Here is a 21,436-nt window from a genome sequence, read left to right as displayed (position 1 = left end):
CACACGCAACATGCTCATGCATCCTTACCTCCTGCGATGCTCTGTGACACCTCCGCAACACTTCAGTTGCTTGGTGGAGGATCGTGCAGGCGCCGTACGCTCGGTGCGCATGTGCGGAAACACCAAAGAGCTCAAATACAGATAAGGACGGCGGGCAGGCAAGTGGGCCCTCCAGAGCACCATACTGGAACGGTAGCTGGTGCTCCCGGCAGGCACCAGTACACCTGTACTGGGGCATACAGCCTGCAACCCACCACTGATTGGATCTCTTTTTAATAATCTTCTTTACTTCTTATTCTGTCCTCAGGTGCATAGGAAAATAGGTCAACCTTCTCTGTGGTAGCCGCACAAATAGTGAGTAGTAGAAGGCTGCTATCATGTCACACCATCTCTTCTTTGTTAGACTAGACATACCTTGTTCCTTTAACTGTTTATTGTATAGTGTAGTCTCCAGATCTCTAATCATATTTGTTGCTCTGTGCTCTTTCTAGGGTCTCAACATCTTTTTTGTATCATGGTGACTAGTACTGAATACAGTATTCCAAGTGTGGTCTTGTGAATAAAGTGGTACTATCACTTCACATTATCATAATATTGTCCTTCTGTTGATGCCGCCTATGACTGCATTGGCTTTTTTGGCAATGGCATCATTCCACCGGCTCATACTTAAATGGAGATCTACTAAGACACCTAAATTTCTCTCACAGTTCCTGCTGTTGAGCCAGGTATCACCTATTCTGTACCTTTGCATTTGGTTTTTCTTGCCTAATTTTAAGATCTTACTTTTGTCACCACTGAATTGCATTTTGTTGGATAAAGTGCAATGTTCAAATCTATCAAGATCTTTCTGTATCTTGAATCTATCATATACAATATTGGCTACTCCCCCCAACTTGATGTTGTTTGAAAATTTGATGAGCTCTCCTTTTATCCCCTCATCTAACTCGTTTATGACGGGCTCCCAACTCCTTTTAGGCCTGGTTCAAAATAGGCCAGTAGTGGGCCACTACTGTGGTGATACCACTAGTGGCCTATTTGGAATCAGGCCTAAAAGAGGAGAGCCGGCATGCATGTGCACACTGCTCAACTCACACAAGCAGCAGGGTGGTGTACACGCATATGAATATGGAGCTGAATTTGCAGTCAAGTTGCATGTGCCTGGGTGTGCGCACCAGCCTGCCACTAGCCTGAGTTGAACTATATATGTGCATGTGTGCCATCCTGTCACTCACAAAGCCCAGTTCTCCTCTCTCCCTCCCTCCAGCTGGGCTGTTAATTTGCAACTATTGGGGACCATTGCTTTATGAAGCCCATTAAATGAATAGATTTTGCTGCTTCTTAAAACTAAGGGAAAATTGAGTATTCTGGCCTTTTAGTAAACATTGAGACATGGTGGAGTGCAAAACTTGTTTTTTTTTTTTTTTTTTTGGTAATTCTCTCTCCAATGTTTTGCTGACCCAGCATACTTAGCATGGTTTATAAAACAATTGCAAAAATATTTTGAAGTGGACCTTAACGTATCTAAAAGCAGAGCAGCCAAACAAATCCCGGGAGCAGAAGAACAGCAACAGCACAGAGAACTCACCCTTTGTTTCTATTGTGGAGAGCCTGACCACATGATCAAGAATTACATTACTAAACCTTCCAGAAGAGACAGCCCAACAATGTCTCCACTATTCACTGGATGACAAGCTCCAAGGCCAGGTAAAGAAGAAATCCCGCTCTCTCCACAAGCTCACAGGAAGGCAATCAAGGATGTAAGTGCAGGCAGCTTGCCAAGTTCCCAAATTTTGATTACTTGATTGCAGGAATGTCAGCCGTAACTTTGAAGAACAGTCATCCCTTTGGTCAGTGTTGCCTGAACAACCTTTACTGTCATATTGATGAAGAAGCTCTGTAATTATCTATTCATCTATATAAATAAAAATGTAATGTTTGTTTGTTCAAAATCTCAAATCTCCGAAAGTTCTTCACCGATTGAAATTTCGACACAATGTTGCATTTGAATACGCACATGTTTTTATATACGTATATTATATAGATGTCACACCTGTGACAGATAAAAACATGCTTTTCTCCCCTCTCCTCCCGCCGGGCTTTTGCTGTCTGAGGCGGGGTGGCACCTGCACCATCCCTCGGCCGCCTCCCCCCACCCTTAAGCCAGCCACCCCCCGCCCAGCCCAGCGGAACTCCAGAGGAGGCGGAGGCGGAGCATTTCCTCAGCCCGGCCGGTCGCACGCACTCTCTACCATCCCCTCACAGGTACGGCCTCGCCAAGGCAGCTCTGATGGGGGGGCAGCAGCGACAGTGTCAGCCTGAGGTGCAGTGGGGCTGGGACACCTGCTGGGTGCCCCGTGAGGCGGCGGCTGCAGCGGTGGCATAATTTCTGGATGGGGCCACGGCTGGCTAGGGCTGCCTCTTGTCGTTCCTCCTCCTCAATCCACAATCTCAGAAAATTAGAATATTGTGAAAAGGTGCAATATTCTAGGCTCAAAGTGTCCCACTCTAATCAGCTAATTAAGCCATAACACCTGCAAAGTGTTCTCGAGCCTTTAAATGGTCTCTCAGTCTGGTTCAGTAGGAATCACAATCATGGGAAAGACTGCTGACCTGACAGTTGTGCAGAAAACCATCATTGACACCCTCCATAAGGAGGGAAAGCCTCAAAAGGTAATTGCAAAAGAAGTTGGATGTTCCCAAAGTGCTGTATCAAAGCACATTAATAGAAAGTTATTTGGAAGGGAAAAGTGTGGAAGAAAAAGGTGCACAAGCAACAGGGATGACCACAGCCTGGAGAGGATTGTCAGGAAAAGGCCATTCAAAAGTGTTGGGGACTTTCACAAGGAGTGGACTGAGGCTGGAGTCAGTGCATCAAGAGCCACCGCACACTGACGGATCCTGGACATGGACTTCAAATGTCATATTCCTCTTGTCAAGCAGCTCCTGAACAAACAACAACGTCAGAAGCGTCTTACCTGGGTTAAAGAAAAACAGATCTGGTCTGTTGCTCAGTGGTTCAAATTCCTCTTTTCTGATGAGAGCAACTTTTGCATCTCATTTGGAAACCAAGGAACCAGAGTATGGATGAAGAATGGAGAGGCACACACTGCAAGATGCTTGAAGTCCAGTGTGAAGTTTCCAGTCTGTGTTGATTTGGGGAGCCATGTTATCTGCTGGTGTTGGTCCACTGTGCTTCATTAAGTCCAGGGTCTACCAGGAGATTTTGGAGCACTTCATGCTTCCTTCAGCAGATGAGCTTTATGGGGATGCTGACTTCATTTTCCAGCAGGACTTGGCACCTGCCCACACTGCCAAAAGCATCAAAACCTGGTTCAATGACCATGGGATTACTGTGCTTGATTGGCCAGCAAACTCACCTGACCTGAACCCCAGAGAATCTATGGGGCATTGCCAAGAGAAAGATGAGAGAAATGAGACCGAATAATGCAGAAGTGCTGAAGGCTGCTATTGAAGCATCCTGGTTTTCCATAACACCTCAGCAGTGCCACAGGTTGATAGCTTCCATGCCACGCCGCATTGAGGCAGTAATTGCTGCAAAAGGGGCCCAAACCAAATACTGAGTACATATGCATGCTTATACTTTTCAGAGGTCCGATATTGTTCTATGTACAATCCTTGTTTTATTGATTGCATGTAATATTCTAATTTTCTGAGGTTGTGGATTTGGGGTTTTCATGAGCTGTAAGCCATAATCATCACAATTATGACAAATCACGGCTCGAACTATCTTGCTTTGCATGTAATGAGTCTATCTCATATATTAGTTTCACATTTTAAGTTGCATTACTGAAATAAATGAACTTTTGCACGATATTCTAATTTTTTGAGTTTGACTTACCTCCTTGTAGCAAACCGCCTGTTTCAGTTTAGCCTGATTAGCACAAGAAAAAAAATCTGCCTCTGCCTCCCAACAATTTGCCTCCTTGCAGTAAACAGCAAAGCCTGTTTCAATTCCAATTTCAGTTTCAGCATGGGCCTCCCGATGATCAGCTGTTTCAGGTTGCAGGAATTGCCATAGCCTATTGCTGCCTCCGCAAAACCCATTTTCCTCCTTTACTGCAAGGCATGGTTTTAAGGAAAATTAAAATTCTGTGAAATTGAACATTTATTTTGGACTTTAACAATGGTTTTTTAAAACTCAAACCAACAATAATTAGGGACTCCATGGCAAAAAAAAAAAAAATAATAGGAGAGAGTTCAAGTTGAGTGGAATTACCTTAACAAAGTTACTTGAAATAAAGTTGCCAGCAACTCCAATAAAATAAAATTCTAAAAATGGAAGATAGTAAAAATGAATAATACTACATAACTTTTGAAAAGATCTGAAAACAAACAAGGTGAAGAAAATATGAAAAATGTACCTTTTGGAATTCTTTCCATGTTTTAAAAAATAGCTGAACTCTAAATTATGAAGGAGGGACCAGGGCTTAAAATGGACTACTGGCAACATTCTGAGTTGCTACTGAATTGTGACTCCCATACAGAGACCCTGGATGAACTACTAGAATTTTTTTTCTGCTATGTACAGATGGATTTGATTTGTTATTTAAAACACACTTATCAGTGTAATATTATCAATACAGTGCAAGGTATTGATGTTTCTTCCCCCAATTTTAAAAGCATGCTCATCTTCTTCCAATCTAGTTTTTCTTAATACTATATACTATATTTAGTATATAACTGAATGATCTCTTCCCTTTCAGTCAACCATGGGAGATTTTTTGTTGGAAATGTTAAACTCCCTCTAATTACTCTCTGTTTTAAGAAACTGATTTCTGAAGCCTTTGCAAGTAGTATTTAGTCCTACTAATTTCAACAGAACCAATGCAGTGATAAATGTTGGGCATATTGTTCACTATAATCAATATTGTGGAAAAAAGGAAAAATAAATATCAACACTGAATCAATAATAATAATAATACTTTAATTTAATTGAAAACATACATTCTACATTTTTAAAGAAGATAATGATGGGGTTTTTTTATTTCTCAGGGAACAACATTTGTTGCTTTCCTTAGTGTAAGGTAACCCAAAATAACATCTGAAGGAAGCATTCGTATATAGGCAAATTCCTCAGTTGTACTAAATCTCAGTTTGCTCTGAGGGTCAGTATAGTTTGCCTGTAAGAGAAGCACAAATTGAAATATCTGAGTGGAAGTGTCAGAAATTGCATATTTTTAAAAACAGTGAAAATCAATACTATTGGAAGCATTACGTGGTCATTTAGTTTTCCTTCTTCCTTTGTTCTATCCATCCATGTTTTCATAATAATAAAAATGCAAATTTTAAAATACTTCCTGAAATTTAACTAATTTTCCACATTATAAAATGGTTATCAATACCTAAAAAGGATAATGATATAAATGTGATCCTTGCCATAGAATCATTAATATCTGAAGAAATCATGAAGGTCATTTAGTCCAACCTACTGCCCAGACATAAGAATTCTCATACCATCCCAGACAAATGGCTGTCCAAACTTTTCTTTAAATCTCCAGTAATGGAGCACCCATTATTTCGATAGGTTGCTTCACTTTTCATTATTATGCAAAGTGTATATATCTACGTATATACACTTTGTTACATTTTGTTAATGTTTTTTCTTGCCAGTCATGTAAAACTTTTGAAAAACCTATGGCCATAATGGACCTAGAATATAGAATAATAAGGTTGGGAGGGACCTTGAAGATCTTCCAGTCCTTGAGCATTGGGCCATATGCAGTTCAGTGATGAGAAAAGCAAGATCGTGACTTAGGCAGGAAAACCCAAAAGCACAAATGTAGAATAAAAGGTACCTGGCTCAGCAGTAGTAAAGGGTTCTAGATAAAGAAAGGTATACATGTGCTGTGCTTTTATCAATTCCAGAATCAAAGTAAGCTATAATTGTCTTTCATCTTGTCTACTAATGCTCCTAAGTTTCTGTTATGAGGCGGGTTAGAATCTACTTAGGAACCTGACATAAATGAAAATAGGGATGATTACCAGATACACCTAGTTTGTTAGATTTATATCTCATGTTTTCTCCAGGAGCTCAAACCAGCTTATACATGAATCTCTCTTGAGTTTATGTCACAACAATTCTAAGAAGTAGATCAGATTTAGAGAGAATGTCTATATTCTTAAAATGCAATTAACAATCCCTCAGGATGACTAAAAATTGTTCCTAAATAACATTTGGAAGTTTTCAGTTTTAAATTATAGAAGAAAAACAGAAGGAAAACAAACTCTAGAGTTTTTAACATGAGGCTGTACAATCTCCTCTACTGTATATAATAATTATTTTTGCATATTGCAGAGAGAAGGATCAGTTGATCTTCATAGTGATTTTCAACACTAAAATGTTATGATTTGTTTGGCAAGTACTTTTCAGCCTGAAAGCATGAAAAAAGGCTGTACTACTTTTCTAATCAGGGATTTCAATATTCGTTTAAATTGAAGATTTAAAGGTTTCCCCTGTCCAATTGTGATTGACTCAAGGGGGTGGTGCTCATTTCCAATTCCCAGCCAAAGAAGATTGAATTGTCCAAGAGACACTTCCGTCATCATGTGACCAGGATGAAAATATGGAAAACAGTAACTTCCCACCAAAGCAGTACGTATTTATTTACTTATATTTGCATGCTTTCAAACTGCTAGATTGGCAAGAGCTGGGGCAAATAGTATTACAAGGTTGAATTCTATTTTCTCCTGTGCGCTGCTTGGAGAGTCCAAGCATGGGTTAACACAGTCGAACTGCCCTAGGACTGAGTGAGTTTTTCTTGACCACGCCTCCCTTTGCCTCGTGCAATTCAGTTTTAAAAACTCAGTCCGCCCGTCACGACTGTAGCAGGAGAGCTCCTCAGTTCTAGAATAGTTAAATTGGACTCCCCAAGACAAAGCCCAGGAAAATTGACTATTTAAACAAAAAACTGTAAAGTAATCCAATATCGAGAGCAAGGGACAGCTGACTGAGAGGCCTGCTGGCACCACTGTCTCCTGCTGGTCATAAGCGGAGCTCGGGTGTGTGTGTGAGTGGCTTGTCCGGCGGCAGCCAGCAAGCAAGGGGGCAGCGGGAGGCTTCCAGGCCCGCTTGTGCCCCAACCGCTGCATTGGATGCCGTGAGGAGTGCTTGAGTGGTCTGGCGGTGGCAGCAGCTCTCTAATCTGCCCGGCAACAGCGGCAGCCATTTTAGAACAGTTTGCGTGCTTTTCGCTGCAGGGCCAGCCGTTTGGGAATAGAAGGTTGTGCGCGCAGCGGTGGCCATTTTAAAGCGGGAAGGTTCATTTAGCAAGCGGAGTAGCAGCGATTGGGAGCCCTGCAGCACTCAGGCTTCAGCAGCAGCAGCAGACCGCCACCAGAAAGCGAGGCTTGTCCAGGGCGCTGGCAAGGCCCGTGTATCTTCCCTACTTGAATTCCTTCAGGGTGGCCGGGGAAGGGATCTGGCCAGCAGGCGTCCCTTGCCCCATTACAACATCTGCGGGCGTTTTCTAGCCGGCTGGCTCGCCCAAGCGGATTGCCAAAAGCGTTCCACGGCCATCACATCTGTCCCTATCCGGACATGCAGACCAGTATGGCAGATGAAGGTTTGGGGACACAGGAGATGCAGGTAGGGCCCTCCTCCAAATGAAGCCGATTGGAGCCCCCCCCAAAGGGGGAAAGGGAGGAAAAGGCACCTCTAGAAGGTGGATATACGGTGCCCCAGGAACTCGATGGTGGTCTGCCAGAACTGACACTTCTCCAGCTTGGCAAACAAGCGATGCTTTCGAAGGCGCTGCAAGACCTGACGCAAGTGCTGTTGATGATCCTTCCGGGACGTAGAGTAGATCAAGATGTCGTCCAGGTAGATGACGACAAACTGATCCAAAAGGTCCCGAAAGATATCGTTCATAAAATGTTGGAAGACAGCTGGGGCATTGGTCAACCCGAACGGCATGACCGTATACTCAAAATGTCCGTATCGGGTGCCAAAGGCTGTCTTCCATTCGTCCCCCGCCCTGACTCGGACCAGATTGTAAGCTCCACGTAAGTCCAGTTTTGTAAACACCACGGCCTCCCGAAGCCGCTCCAACAACTCGGGAATCAGAGGCAACGGGTAGCGATTACGGATCGTGATGGCGTTCAAGCGCCGGTAATCGCAACAAAGTCTTAGATCCCCGGTCTTCTTTGTGACGAACAAAACCGGGGCAGACAAGGGCGAAGACGAAGGCCGGATAAAACCCCGGGCAAGGTTCTTGTCAAGGAAGTCCCGCAATGCGGCCAACTCCGGTTCAGACATGGAGTATAGGCGGCCCGTCGGGAGTTTCGCATCAGGTACCAGGTCAATGGGACAGTCGTAAGGCCGGTGCGGTGGCAGTTGATCCGCCTCCTGCTCGCTAAACACGTCCGCGAACTCCGCTAAATCCGGCGGCACTGTCACCTCGGCCGAACTGGGCACCTGAGCCGCGCAAACATGACGGGTATGGTCCACGCATTGCAAGGACGGGAACGAGATGCGGTTCTGCGACCAGTGGATCTGGGGATCGTGCGCCCGCAGCCAAGCTAAGCCCAACACCACAGGGAAATGCAGACCCGAAGCCACGTAAAATTGAATGGCCTCCTCATGCTCCCCGAGGATCAGGCACAAAGGCTGCGTGGCGTTCTTGATGGGCCCAGACAGAAGCACCCGGCCGTCAATGGTCTCCACTCGCATCGGAGGGTCTACCGGGCACAGAGGGACGTGATATTTTGTGACAAACGCTGCATCCATAAAATTCGTGGTAGCCCCAGAATCGACCAAGGCATGGGCTGGTATTCCCTGCGGACTACCCGACAAGAGAATGTGCGCTGCAAGAATCAGATGTCGTGGAGGCCCCTCCGCCTCTGTTCCAGCCTGTGCCCGACCCGAAGTCTCCCTCAGATCGGGCTTTCCCCGTTTCCCGAGATGGAGGTTCGTCGTTGAGGGGGGGGCGTAGACCGTGCAGCCCCTCTACCTCCCTTCTTGGGGCAACCCGTAGCCAGATGTCCCGGATCCCCACAGTAAAAACACAACCCCCCTGCACGCCGTCTCTCCATCTCCGTGCGTGACAAGCGGGGTCTGGCTGCACCCAACTCCATGGGCTCCTCTCGTGGGACAGGAGTCTCTCGTGGAACTGGCACTCTCAGCACCTCCCGGGACGCTCGGCGAGGCCTCCGCCTCTGCAGCCGGCCGTCAATCCGGAGGCATAGATGAACCAACGCGTCAAACGTTGGAGGCCTGTCCACTCTCACCAGCTCATCCTGCAGGTCCTCTGACAGGCCATCCTGAAAAGCATCCATAAGGGCTGGCTCATTCCACTCAGAGTCCTGACTGAGCAGCCGAAACTCGGTAATGTAGTCCAGTAAAGAACCACGCCCTTGGTGCAACTCTTTCAGGAGTCTGGTGGCTGTTTCTCCTTTGATGGGGTCTTCGAACGTCAGCCGAAGATGAGTGCAAAAACCCTGGAAGTCATCCAGCAGGGGGCTCGGCTGAGTCAGCAAAGGCGTAGCCCACCGTGCTGCTGTGCCTGAGAGCAAGCTTATCACAAAGCCCACCTTCGTCTGGTCGGTGGGAAAGTCCTCCGCTCTCAAGGCAATGAACAACCGGCATTGGCCCAGGAACGCCGGGAAAAGTTTCGGACTGCCATCAAACTTATCCGGCATGGCCACTGGGCATTTCCTTCGTTGCTGCTGGGGGGGTGGGGGGTTGGCAGGAGCAGACAGCTGTGCAACCTGCGCTGTTAGCAAGGCAAGTTGCTGTGCGAAGAGAGCATTCTCCGCCTGAAGTTGCTCCATCATAGCTGAATGGAGATACGTTTGGGGTAGCAATCAATCTGTTCTGACCCCCCCCTTCCTCCGTTGCCCACACAGTACACACACTCCGGAACAGTACAAGGGAACAAGGTTTATTACACCAACAGACAAGAGGCTTTGTGGCAGCAAGCCACCAAGACAGAACTCACAAAGACAGAACACACAAAAGCAGCAATCCAGCTTGCCAGGATCTCAGACTAGAGTTGCTGTCCAAAGTCCTTTGTTGATTGCTACGCAGAGCCTGTCCAGAGTCAACCCTTTTATAACCTAAAAAGGGCGTCTCCCAACAGCACCTGAGAGCTCTTTACTGCCTATAATTACGCCCATGCTCCTTGCATTTGTGGGCGCGCCGGAAACGAGCATCCCGAAACGCCCTACTAAGTCCTGAGTCACTATCCTCTCCGCTGCTCCAAGGCAGGGCAACGGGAGTCCTCCTCCTCTCGCTCTCACCGCTGCTCCATGCCTCTGGCGCCACCTGGTGGCCGACCAGACTCTCGGATTCCTGCTCAGCCTCCGAATCCTGTCCAGGATCGCACATCCCTTCTGTAGCTGACTCGTATGGAGTATCACTCTCGGAGTCTGGTGACAGCGGCACTGGCTGGGCCACAACAGAACCCGTTCCAAAGGATCAGGAAAAGCAGGGGTTTTACTCCATCCTTTTCCTGGTCCTGAAGAACTCAGGAGGGTTGAGGGCCATCTTGGATCTAAAGTGCCTAAATCAGCATCTGGCCTACAAACGATTCAAGATGCAGTCCCTACACTCCATCCTGGAATGCACAAGGCAGGGAGACCTGCTCACATCAATAGATTTGAGGGAGGCCTACCTGCATGTCCCCATCCACGCTGCTCACAGGAGGTTCCCGAGGTTCCACTACGACGGGAGGCATTACCAGTACAGGACTCTTCCCTTCGACCTATCGTCCGTTCCCAGGACCTTCACGAAGATACTGGCAGTAGTGGCAGCCCACCTCTGGAACAGCCACGACCAGGCCCGAAGGAACGTTCAGGTGACCATAAGGGCCCTACAGCTTTTCGGTGAACCGAAAGAGCTACCTAGAACCGACCATTCGCATCCAACATCTCGGCACCATCATAGACTCCACCTCTTGCCAGGTATTCCTGTCCCCAGACAGGTTGAAAAATCTTCGAAGCAGACTTCATCTATGCAGGCTGTCCAGGTCAGTGCCGATCATACAACTTTCACAACTCCTAGGCATCATGATATCATGCCTGAAGGTGGTTCCCTGGGCACGTCTCCATGCCAGGAAACTATAGTGGTTCCTCCTGACAATGCAGAGGGCAAGGGCCAGCAACTCACTGCGGCGCGTGAAGTTACCGCTGAGGGTGATCTGCTCCCTATCCTGGTGGAGAACAGCGACGGTGCAGAAGGGGTGCCTCTTCAAGGAACCCGAAAGATTGGTTGTGACAACCGATGCCAGCCTTCAGGGATGGGTGGCACACTGCCAGGGCTAGCTCGCTCAGGGCAAGTGGACCCAGAGAAAGGCAGCCCACAGCATAAACTGGCTAGAGCTGAGTGCGGTCCGCCTCGCCCTACGTCATTTCGCGTCTCAGATTGTGGGTCATCATGTACTGTTACTAACAGACAATGTAGCAACAAAGGCCCACATAAACAGGCAAGGCGGCACACACTCCAAGAGTCTCATGGGGGAGGCGGAGTCCCTGGGCAGATGGGCGGAACGAAATCTGGCGTCCATAAGAGCGGACCACATATCGGGGACCAGCAACCAGGAGGCAGATTGGCTGAGTCGGCAGACGATCGACCATTCTGAGTCGCGGCTGCATCCGGACCTCTTCAGTCAGATCGTGAGGAGATTCAGCAAACCACAACCAGACCTTTTTGCCACCCACACCAACACACATCTGCCCCGCTTCTTTTCTCATTACCACTCACCGCTGGAGGAGGGGACGGATGGGCTGAGGAGCAAATGGCCCTCAGGACTTCTGTACGCAATTCCCCCCCTTCCGCTTATCCCACATGTAGTGGCCAAGCTGCTAACAGAAAGGGCCGAAGTAATCCTTGTAGCACCTCACTAGCCTAGGAGGTCCTGGTATGCGGACCTTGTCAGTCTCTCCATTCGAAAACCGTGGAGAATTCCTCAGGAGCAAACCTCCCTCAGCCAGGGATCCATCTGTCATCCGGACCCCCAGTGGCTACAACTAGCCGTCTGGCACTTGAGGGGGAACTCCTGAGGAAACAGAAACTTTCGGACAAGGTCATCAAAACCATTCAGGCGTCAAGACGACCTTCCACTAATAGAATATATGAAGCCACGTGGGCCGCATTTTCACTTGTAACTCTTCTAGACCCTTGAGTCAACATCCACAGGTCAAGAGCTTCCTGAGGGGCGTGGTGAACATCTGCCCTCAGGTGGTTCATTGTTACCCGTCCTGGAACCTGCCATTCGTTCTAAAGCCTCTAACGGGGGCACCCTTCGAACCTATACGGAAGGCAAGCCTCCATCACTTGACACTTAAGACTGCCTTTCTAATAGCCATCACCTCGGCTCGCAGAATTTCGGAATTGGCTGCACTGTCCGTGAGGGAAGACCAATGCATTGTACATACAGATAGGGTCATATTGAACCTGGATCTCACGTTTATCCCTAAAATCAACTCCCACTTCCACAGATCCCAGGAAGTGATTCTTCCCAACTTTTGCCCTAATCCTGCACATCCAAAAGAAAAACTCTGACATAGGCTGGATGTAAGGAGGGCAGTCCGTATTTACATCAAAAGAACCAAGGACTTTTGACGTTCCGAATCCTTTTTTGTATCATTCCATCCTGGGTCACTTGGTCGCAAGGTATCGTCCCACACAATTGGGCGTTGGTTGCAGGCCTGCATCAAGCTTGTCTATGAGCATCAGGGTAAGGTTGCACCGCACCGTGCCGCGTGACAGCGCACCCAACAAGGAGTGCCGCTACCTCAGCAGCATGGGCGACCCAGGCTCCATCATTGATATTTGCAGAGCAGCCACATGGGCGTCACCCACGGCATTTATCAAGAATTACAAAATTGACACCTTTGCCTCGGCCGAAGCCTCTTTCGGAAGAAGGATTTTGCAAAAAGTTGTGGAGGCTACGGACTCTCTGGACTCTACCCGCCCTGGGACACAATAGCTTGGGTATGTCCCATGTTTGGACTCTTCAAGCAGCGCACAGGAGAAAGATCGTTGGCTTACCTGAACGGTCGTTCTCTGGCTGCTGCGGGAGAGTCCAACCCCACCCATGGCCTGCTGAAAGGTCAGGACTATGATCTTGGATGGACTAAGGAACGGCCGTCCAGTATGGCTTTTTCTTCATTTTTAAAACTGAATTGCACGAGGCAAAGGGAGGCGTGGTCAAGAAAAACTCACTCAGTCCTAGGGCAGTTAGACTGTGTTAACCCATGCTTGGACTCTCCCGCAGCGCCCAGAGAACGACCGTTCAGGTAAGCCAACGGTCTGTCAGCCTGATTTTGTTTGAAATTATTTTGTTAGATAACTACTAAACAACAGTGGAGATACTCAGAGCAATGCAAAGAAAAGTTAAATTCTAAAATAAGTTTAAAATACTTACAGGAAGTCCCGAAATATCAGAATATTTTTTGACTGGTTTAAATGAAGTAAGAGCATCAATACTGAAGTCTGGAAGAAAAGAAATTAAAAAGAAATTAAATTCATCATTTCAATATAGATCTGGCTGGCCTCCAATTCTCAGACAAATTACATTGAAAATTTTAATCTAATGCCATCACTTTTTCCAATCAGTACAAATATACAGACAGTATCCTATCCAAGCAGGGACATGTAATTAGATTCTAAGTATTTGCTTTTTGCATTTGAAGTATTCATTTAAATTAAATTGTAAAATATCAGTTAAGTAGCAATTCAAATTACAATATGTTCAAATTATGGAAATCTTATTCTTTTTAACAAGTGATTTATATCCACAGAATGTCTCTTCTGAAAATCTTCCTCTGAAAATTACTCTGAATTACAAAATGTTTAATAAAGTATACACCTTTGGTATTGTATAAAAGTACAATACCAAATGTAAGGTAGCAATAGGCTGATTCATAAACAGAATTAAAAAACCTACTGCATAGACAAAAATGGTTCTCTCAAGAAATTAAAACTATCCAAATGAGAACAAAAACGAATTTTGGCAAAAGCAATGTAAGCACTTAGAAAAGGATGAAAAAGTATGTACCGTATATACTTGAGTATAAGCCGAATTTTTCAGCCCACTTTTTGGGCTGAAAAATCCACTTCGGCTTATACTCCAGTGAACAAAAAATCCGCGCGACCACCGGCTGCCCCACTCCTCGGCTCCCCCGAACCGTCTCACTAAAGCTTCGCAAAACGAACCGGAAACCGACGGACGCACATGACCCCGCTAGAGTGAAACACCGCCCACGCTTTCCCTTCCTAGCGTTTTCCCCCCCTCCCGTAGCTCTCGCAATCCGTGACGGAACTGATCGCTGAAACCAGGTTTTGCAAGCGGAGGAGGAGGAGGAGTGCCTCGGGAGCGGGTGTCCTGGTCAGCGGGGGAGGATCCGAGGGTGCTGGTAGGGGGTTTACAGCAAAGAAGCGGGATGGAGTGTCAGGGGAGCCGAGTCGGTAGAGGGGGTGGCGGCGCTGGAAGCGCATTGTGTATCGCGGTGATCGCGGTAAATATATATATAGATAGATGTATGTAAAAAAAGTACCGGTTTTCTATTCGTGTTTATGTGTATACAGTCCCATCGCACTCCTCTTTTCCACATGCCTCAATTAAAGCAATTTTATTGTTATCTAGCTGCTGCATTTCCCAGCCTCGGCTTATACTCGAGTCAATAACTTTTTCCAGTTTTTTGGGGTAAAATTAGGGGTCTCGGCTTATACTCGAGTCGGCTTATACTCAAGTATATACGGTACTTCATGGAATGATTTGGGCCACTGCTTCAAAATCAAGTCTTCCATTCAAAATAGTATCGTAACCAGATGAATATTGACATTTTCTACTCCCTCTCTAAAATTGCATTATGATAGTTGCTACTTTATTTGGTAATTATTATAATCTGAAACAGATGATTAGGTTCATTTCATTATCAGAGAGGGCAAATTTATTTCACTAAGAAATTTCTATCACAATCTTTTCCCAGAAAAGCAATAATTTCAGCAGTTTTCAGAAAGATGTGATGATAATTTTTCTGAAATGAGAATAAAAGTAATTAAATATATTATTGGTACTCTTATCTGACAAATGAAGGTAACTAAGTATAGTCACAGGAATTTATTATGATAATATGGGAATCTTATTTTTGGATAGGTTAAATTGTGTTGTTATTACAATTGTAACAGCAGAGTTCCCTTAGTTCTAAAAACCCCCACAACCTACAGCTTTTTCTGTAGGTACCCTCTGTACCTGTATAGCAGGTAACTACTATAGTTGGAGTGATAGTTGTACGGTACAAATAGTTTTGAAATCAGACAGCTTTAGATATTCCCTTCTAAGCTGAGCAATTTATTATGACAAATAAGGTATAATTTCTGTGGGAGAAAAGAAGAAAGAATAATCTTAAATTCAATAATTTTTAAAATACACACCAATATTACTTAAAAGAAATCAATGACCTAGAAGTAATGTAGCCATTTAAATGGAAAACAGTTACTTTTCTCTTGAATTGTTTGAGATATTCATTTCTTTATATTGTAACCACAATGTTCTTTGAATTTTTCTTCAGATGCTTTTGGTACATTTTTTTATGTTTAAAGTATTTCTAAGTCATTAGAAATGCTCCTTTTAGAACTAGTTATTGTTGTAGCCTGTCGACCGCCGGTCCTTCCAGCAGCCAAATCATATGAGGAGTGGGAGTCAGAGTCAGCATCAAAGCAACCTGAGAACTCTGAGGGGGAACTGTCAGAGAAACAGACAGAGGTGGAGCCTAGGCCATCTGTCAGTCCTCAGATGCACAGTCAACAGCCCTCAGGTCTGGAGGTGGCTGATGAGGAAGAGGAGGAACAGCTGAGTCCAGTGCCTGATGCACAAATGCAAAAAAGGCAGAGGAGAGCAATAGAAATCTGTGGGCCGGCCCCTTGGGATTCTTCGCCACTGCTGCTAGTGAAGCCCCACCCTAGCTCTGGAGATAAAAGGCAGGGGGTGGAATAGATGTGGAGACAACTATTCAGCTTCCTTGTAGACTGACTTGTTAGCCTGCTGTAAGAGAGAAGCTTTTTGCTGGGGCTGCTGGTGCTCCTAGTAAAGGAATCAATGCTTCAACTACAGAGGGTTTGCCATGTTTGGGGAGCTGGGTCAGAACAGTTTTCTGTGATAATTATCTTTTGAATTGATGGCTGTAAATATTTTTCCATATTTCAATGTATTTTAATTGTCTTTTTAAAGATATGGAAACTTGTGAAGGAAGGGAATATACAAAATGCATCCTACAACTCCATGTCACTTTAATTATGTTTCTGTTTATGGTGAATAAGTATTCCCCTAAATTTCCTTTGCTGAAATCTACTTGGTCACAATATATCTCACAATGGAAAAACTGTTTCGAAGTATTTTCTAGAAAGCTGTTATTTATAAATATGTAGGAAAAAATCTAAAGAGCTTACAGCTTGGATCATTTAATTGCCATGGCAGTGTTCTTTCTGAAGAAAGAATTTGTTTCAGATTCTTCCATGTTCTGTTCTTCTTGCCAGCTGCTGCTCCACCAGTGCCAGAGTGCTGGAATGGTTAAAAATTATATTTAACAAGTATACTGCCATTATTTAAATTACTTTTGTTGCAGCACTTTTTAAAACAGTTTAGCTATTTATTTTAGGTTAAAAAATGCTGGGAAGTTCCTTCTTGTAAGTGAAAGGAAGAAATGTTTATTTTGTGTAAGAGCCAACTGTTTACACTCAAAGAAAACCTATGGAAAGCATTCTCGAAACTGTCTTCTTAACAGAAAATAAAATAGTGAAATAGAATACTAGAAAGGTTGCTCATGGGTTTCCAGAACTTGATAAGGTTATATTGTTCATTTTCTTTTTCAAATACTGTTGGCTGGAGCATTTTGGACTTGAAGAAGCTGGATAGGAAGAATATTCACTCTTTTCACTTTTTTGTGAAAAGCTCTCCTGAGGGAGATTATTTTAAGTTTCTTTCTCTTGTGTTTCCTTATTTCTCAGTATTTTAACCAGTTTCTTCATTCCCTTTTAAATAGCTATGTTGCATCTTCCCAAAGGTGATTTTTTGCATTATTCCTATATAATGATAATCTACAATTATCAATAGCTAAGATAAAAATTGGTTAAAATCTATGGGACTTTTAGTTTTTGATCAGCTTCAATGTAAAGTTCTTTATAGTGCAAATTACTTGGATACAAAACTCCATCTAACATTAAATGAAGATATTTGTTTCCAACATAACTTCATTGGAATCCACATTTAAATTCTTATCCTCTTATATTCTTTATTTTAAATATAATATTGTTAATATCATTTTAATAATATTAGTTTTAATTGGAGTTATTAGCCATACTGTGCATATCAAATATAAATCAGGCAAGAAAGATAAATATTTAAAAAAGAATAGGAAGAGGACAGAGAAATTAGAAATAAAGCAATTGAAAGCAGAGGAGAGGAAGAACGGAAAAGAAATATGGCATTACACAATCATACTTGAATGCGTTCCACATTTTATAGCTAAACTACTACAGATAAAAAAGGTTATTTGTCTCAAGAAAATGTAACACATTTGTGGAAAAAATACATACAATAAATCTTGGAGCTTTAAAAGGAAAATGCTTGACAGAAGTTTCTATTGGCCCTGTGCTTGTATTGATCGTCATGGCTTTGTTTTCATTCAGTGTTTCGGCATTGGTACTCTGGAAAAAAATATATACATTAATTTGAGGGAGAAGGAAATGCAGTTTTACAAAATCCAACCCTCAATCCAAAATTATTGCATTACGTTGCTCAGTTAAACCAGTAATCTTTAACCATAGATGTGTAAAAACAAATGGGTTCATATCCACTAAACCATAAAGTGGTTTATTTGGTTTTGGTTTAGTGTGCTTTATAAATCCAGCCAATTTGTAAACTAGATTTGTAATTTGTAAGACATGACATATGACTTAACTTGCTATATGAGCCCAATCAACTGCTCAGGAAACTCTAAGCAAACATCATAACTTTGCACAAAAACTATTCAAAATAGAGTGATTGCAGTATTGTGCTAGCATAATTAAACTGAAACTACTGCATGGTGGCTTTTGAAAAGGCAGTTAACTATTAGGATTAATTTTAATAATATGCTCTACTTCCTCTTTTTCATATCTTTTTTCTATTTTCTTATTATTGCTTGTTATTATGTAGTGGTTTTTTTTGTTTATTTTGTTTAGAGGCAGTCTAATGACCAAAATTGGGATGAGCAATTTGGTCAGTAAACAAAAAGGTTGCTAAGTAAAGCTAAGTATATGCTTATGATCTTCCAATGATCACCACACATTACTCACACCCCATCACCCAGTCATATGATTGCAATCTGGGTGCTTAGCAACCTGTTTGCACTTATACTCATTTGCCAAGGTCTCTGAGATCATATAACTGCCATTTGCAATCTTCTGTGCCAGCCTACCCTGAAAGGCTGGGGAAGCCAGTAGGGAAGGTAATAAGCTGAACTAAAACCCTGTGCTAAAAACATTTTAGTGCATTCCGTAATGCATTCTAAAACATACTAAAATCTTTGTTTTGCTGCCTCCCTTGCCTGCACAAGAGACAAGAGCTAAAAATCCTCTTCATAAACTAATGACATCATAATACATTTTTTTCCTTAGATATTTGAGGTCTGCGGACTTACGAAACTATGTAAATTGCAATGTTTTTATCATATTCTTTTTTGAGTGCCTTGGTCATAAATGCATACATATACCCATGGTTGTCAGAAAGTTCCAATGTCTTGCAATTGCCCCTAAGACAGCCTACACTTGTGTTATCAGATATACTTTTGAAGTGATGGGAATGTATTAATGTTTACCAAATATCTTTCTATCCCTACATGTTTTAGTTCCCTCCTGATAGAATACAGTTTCAAATCAATATGGTTCAGGACCATTTCACAAATACTCCAGTATTTTGTTTTCTCCAGGAAACTGTTTTAATGATAGATATGAGTTAGTGCACTTAGTGCACTCAGAATATCAAAGATCTGGAAGTCCAACAGGATCAGGCTGTGTGCCCTAAGAATATATTTTTTTAGGAGTCAAACCTCTTTTAAAGCAGCGAGATACTTATATAATTGTCCCGAAAATCAGAAGGCATTAATCTTACTAAGCGCCAATGCACTACCCACAACAGTTTTTGAGGGCCAATATAAAAAAATACCATATGAGGTGAGATTGCGCCTCTAAAGACAAGGGACCATTGAAACTATAGGTTATGTCTGCTCTACTATATCTTATATAAGGACTCACAGACTCTCTAACATCTCACTTAAATAAAACACCAGGAAATACTGATCTCTTTTAAGTACAACTGTTATCAGATCAATACAAAGTAGCTTCTTTGAATGTGATCCAATTTTGTTATGCTATAATGCAAAATTAAGCAGATTCTAATTGCCCACTGATAACTCACACTATTGTTAATGTATTATTTTGTCTGCTTTTTATTTTTAATTATTGTTTTTAAAGCTTTTATTTGTAATGTTGGTCTATGACCATAATTAAAATTGATTGAAAGATCTATCCAGGGAGGACTGAAATAAAGCCATGATCTTTTAGAAAGGCTGATCTCAAATTATAGACCTGCTAGCAAGCTCTACACTATGTCTGCCTTATTTCACTGGCGCCAGTTCTCTACATCAGAAGAGGCTGTTTGGCACTAGCCATCAGAAAAGGATGCTTACCACTCGTCCATTCTATTTCTCTATCATTTCTGAAACTTTCTTGATAGAAAATGGAGTTACCACCTTACAGCACGCAATACTTATAACTAAAGTATCCATTAGTGCTAAGTGCAGCATACGCCATATATGTATACAAAAGCTGCACACTTTCGCTGATACTGCAGCATCACTAAATTTATCTACGTTATATAAATTTGTTCGTGCTACGCGTAAAAACATGGGTTACCATAAATGTATGTGTTACGGAAGACGAAACACGCCTGGTTTTCGTTAAACTTCCTTCCTCGCCGAAAAACAAAAAACACCACCTTTCCCCAAACGTCCAAAGAAGAGCGACGGAAACCAAAGGGAGACGCAGCGCCTTCGATTACGTCACTCAGGCGAAAACTAGGTGTTACTTCTTAGAGGTAATTTCATAGAGAGACGCCTCGTCTCTCTAGTTTCCCGATTGGTGCATACGAGAAAGAGGGAGAGGTCACTAAGTATTAGCTGGCTCTAGAACTTTTTCCGGTCTAGCTAAACAAAGCGCAAGTAACGACGAGCGCCAAAGCTCTTAAAGCAGGGGTCTCCAAACTTGATAACTTTAAGGCTTGTGGACTTCAATTCTCAGAACTCTCCAGCCAGCTATAGCAAATGCTTATTTAGTTAAACAATTTTGTCATTTTATGAAGCAGACTGTTATAAGTAGCAGAGATTTCATGAGCTGTTATTCCAGAAACACTGGTTTTATTACAGAGATATGTGATTGTATGTACTAAACACTGATTTAGTCAGAGATAGCTTCTATATAGGTAAGTCCTCAATTTACAACAGTTTGTTTAATGACTGTTCAAAGTTGCAATGACACTGAAAAAGTAATTTATGTTACCATTTTTCATAGTTATAACCTTTTCAACATCTCCAGTCACATGATCAAAATTCGGACACTTGACAATGGACTCATATTTATGACAGTTGCAGTGTGCCAAGGTCATGTGATCAGCTTTTACGACCTTCTACAAGCAAAGTCAATGGGGAAACCAGATTCATTTAACAACCATGTCTCTAACTTAACAACTGTGATAATTCACTTAACAATTGTAGCAAGAAAGGTTGTAAAAATATTCACTTAACATGTTTCACTTAGCATCATAAATGTTGGGCTCAATTGTGGTTGTAAATTGAGGACTTACTTCTATTTACAGATCTGAGTCATTAAAATCCAGATAGCCATTAGAAGCAACAAGGAAATTATCTCGGCTGCCATCTAATATCAAACTTTTTCAACCTATTTTCTTCCTTTTAATTTGGTAATTTATAACAGAATACAATAATGAAATTTAAATATAGTAATAAAAATAAAAATACAGCAATGATTAATGTAATCAGAAAGGAAAGTTCAATATGCTATTGATTAAAATGAACTAAAACTGAAAAAGGCTCCATATGATATAATAATGTAAAAATGGCTCAATCTTGTAACATACTAGATCATACACTGAAGTCTTCCTATTTTTACAAAATACAGATATTTCAAAAAATAAAATTTCAATAAAGTAAAAATTATTTAGGAATATAAATATCTTTCCAAATATGTAAAATAATTATCTTTGCTGAATCACAGTTTCATTAAAGCCAGAGTTCTCCATAAAATATCAAGTTCCATATTTTAAATATAAATCAAAATTAATATTAATATTTTGCTGTTGTATTTTTCTGCAGATTTGCATTAATTTATCATTTAAAGAGCCAATAACAGATGTGATCA

General features: G+C 42.8%; 1 protein-coding gene across 1 annotated transcript; it reads right to left on the bottom strand.

The window, feature by feature from the left end:
• Nucleotides 1-4,924: 4,924 nt before the first annotated feature.
• On the bottom strand, nt 4,925-20,180 carry INO80C (INO80 complex subunit C). The gene is made up of 5 exons (XM_081931974.1): nt 19,916-20,180; nt 17,558-17,668; nt 16,412-16,523; nt 13,386-13,453; nt 4,925-5,141 (listed from the first exon to the last, which is right to left on the bottom strand). Exons 1-5 carry the CDS (start codon nt 19,916-19,918, stop codon nt 5,010-5,012), a joined length of 426 nt encoding a protein of 141 aa, XP_081788100.1. The 5' UTR covers nt 19,919-20,180; the 3' UTR covers nt 4,925-5,009.
• Nucleotides 20,181-21,436: the final 1,256 nt, after the last annotated feature.

Source organism: Natrix helvetica, assembly GCF_964273705.1.
Source record: "Natrix helvetica genome assembly, chromosome: Z".
Classification (NCBI taxonomy): Eukaryota; Metazoa; Chordata; class Lepidosauria; order Squamata; family Natricidae; genus Natrix; species Natrix helvetica.
The sequence above is the reverse complement of the archived record's forward strand: the minus strand, read 5'-3'. Positions and strand labels throughout refer to the sequence as shown.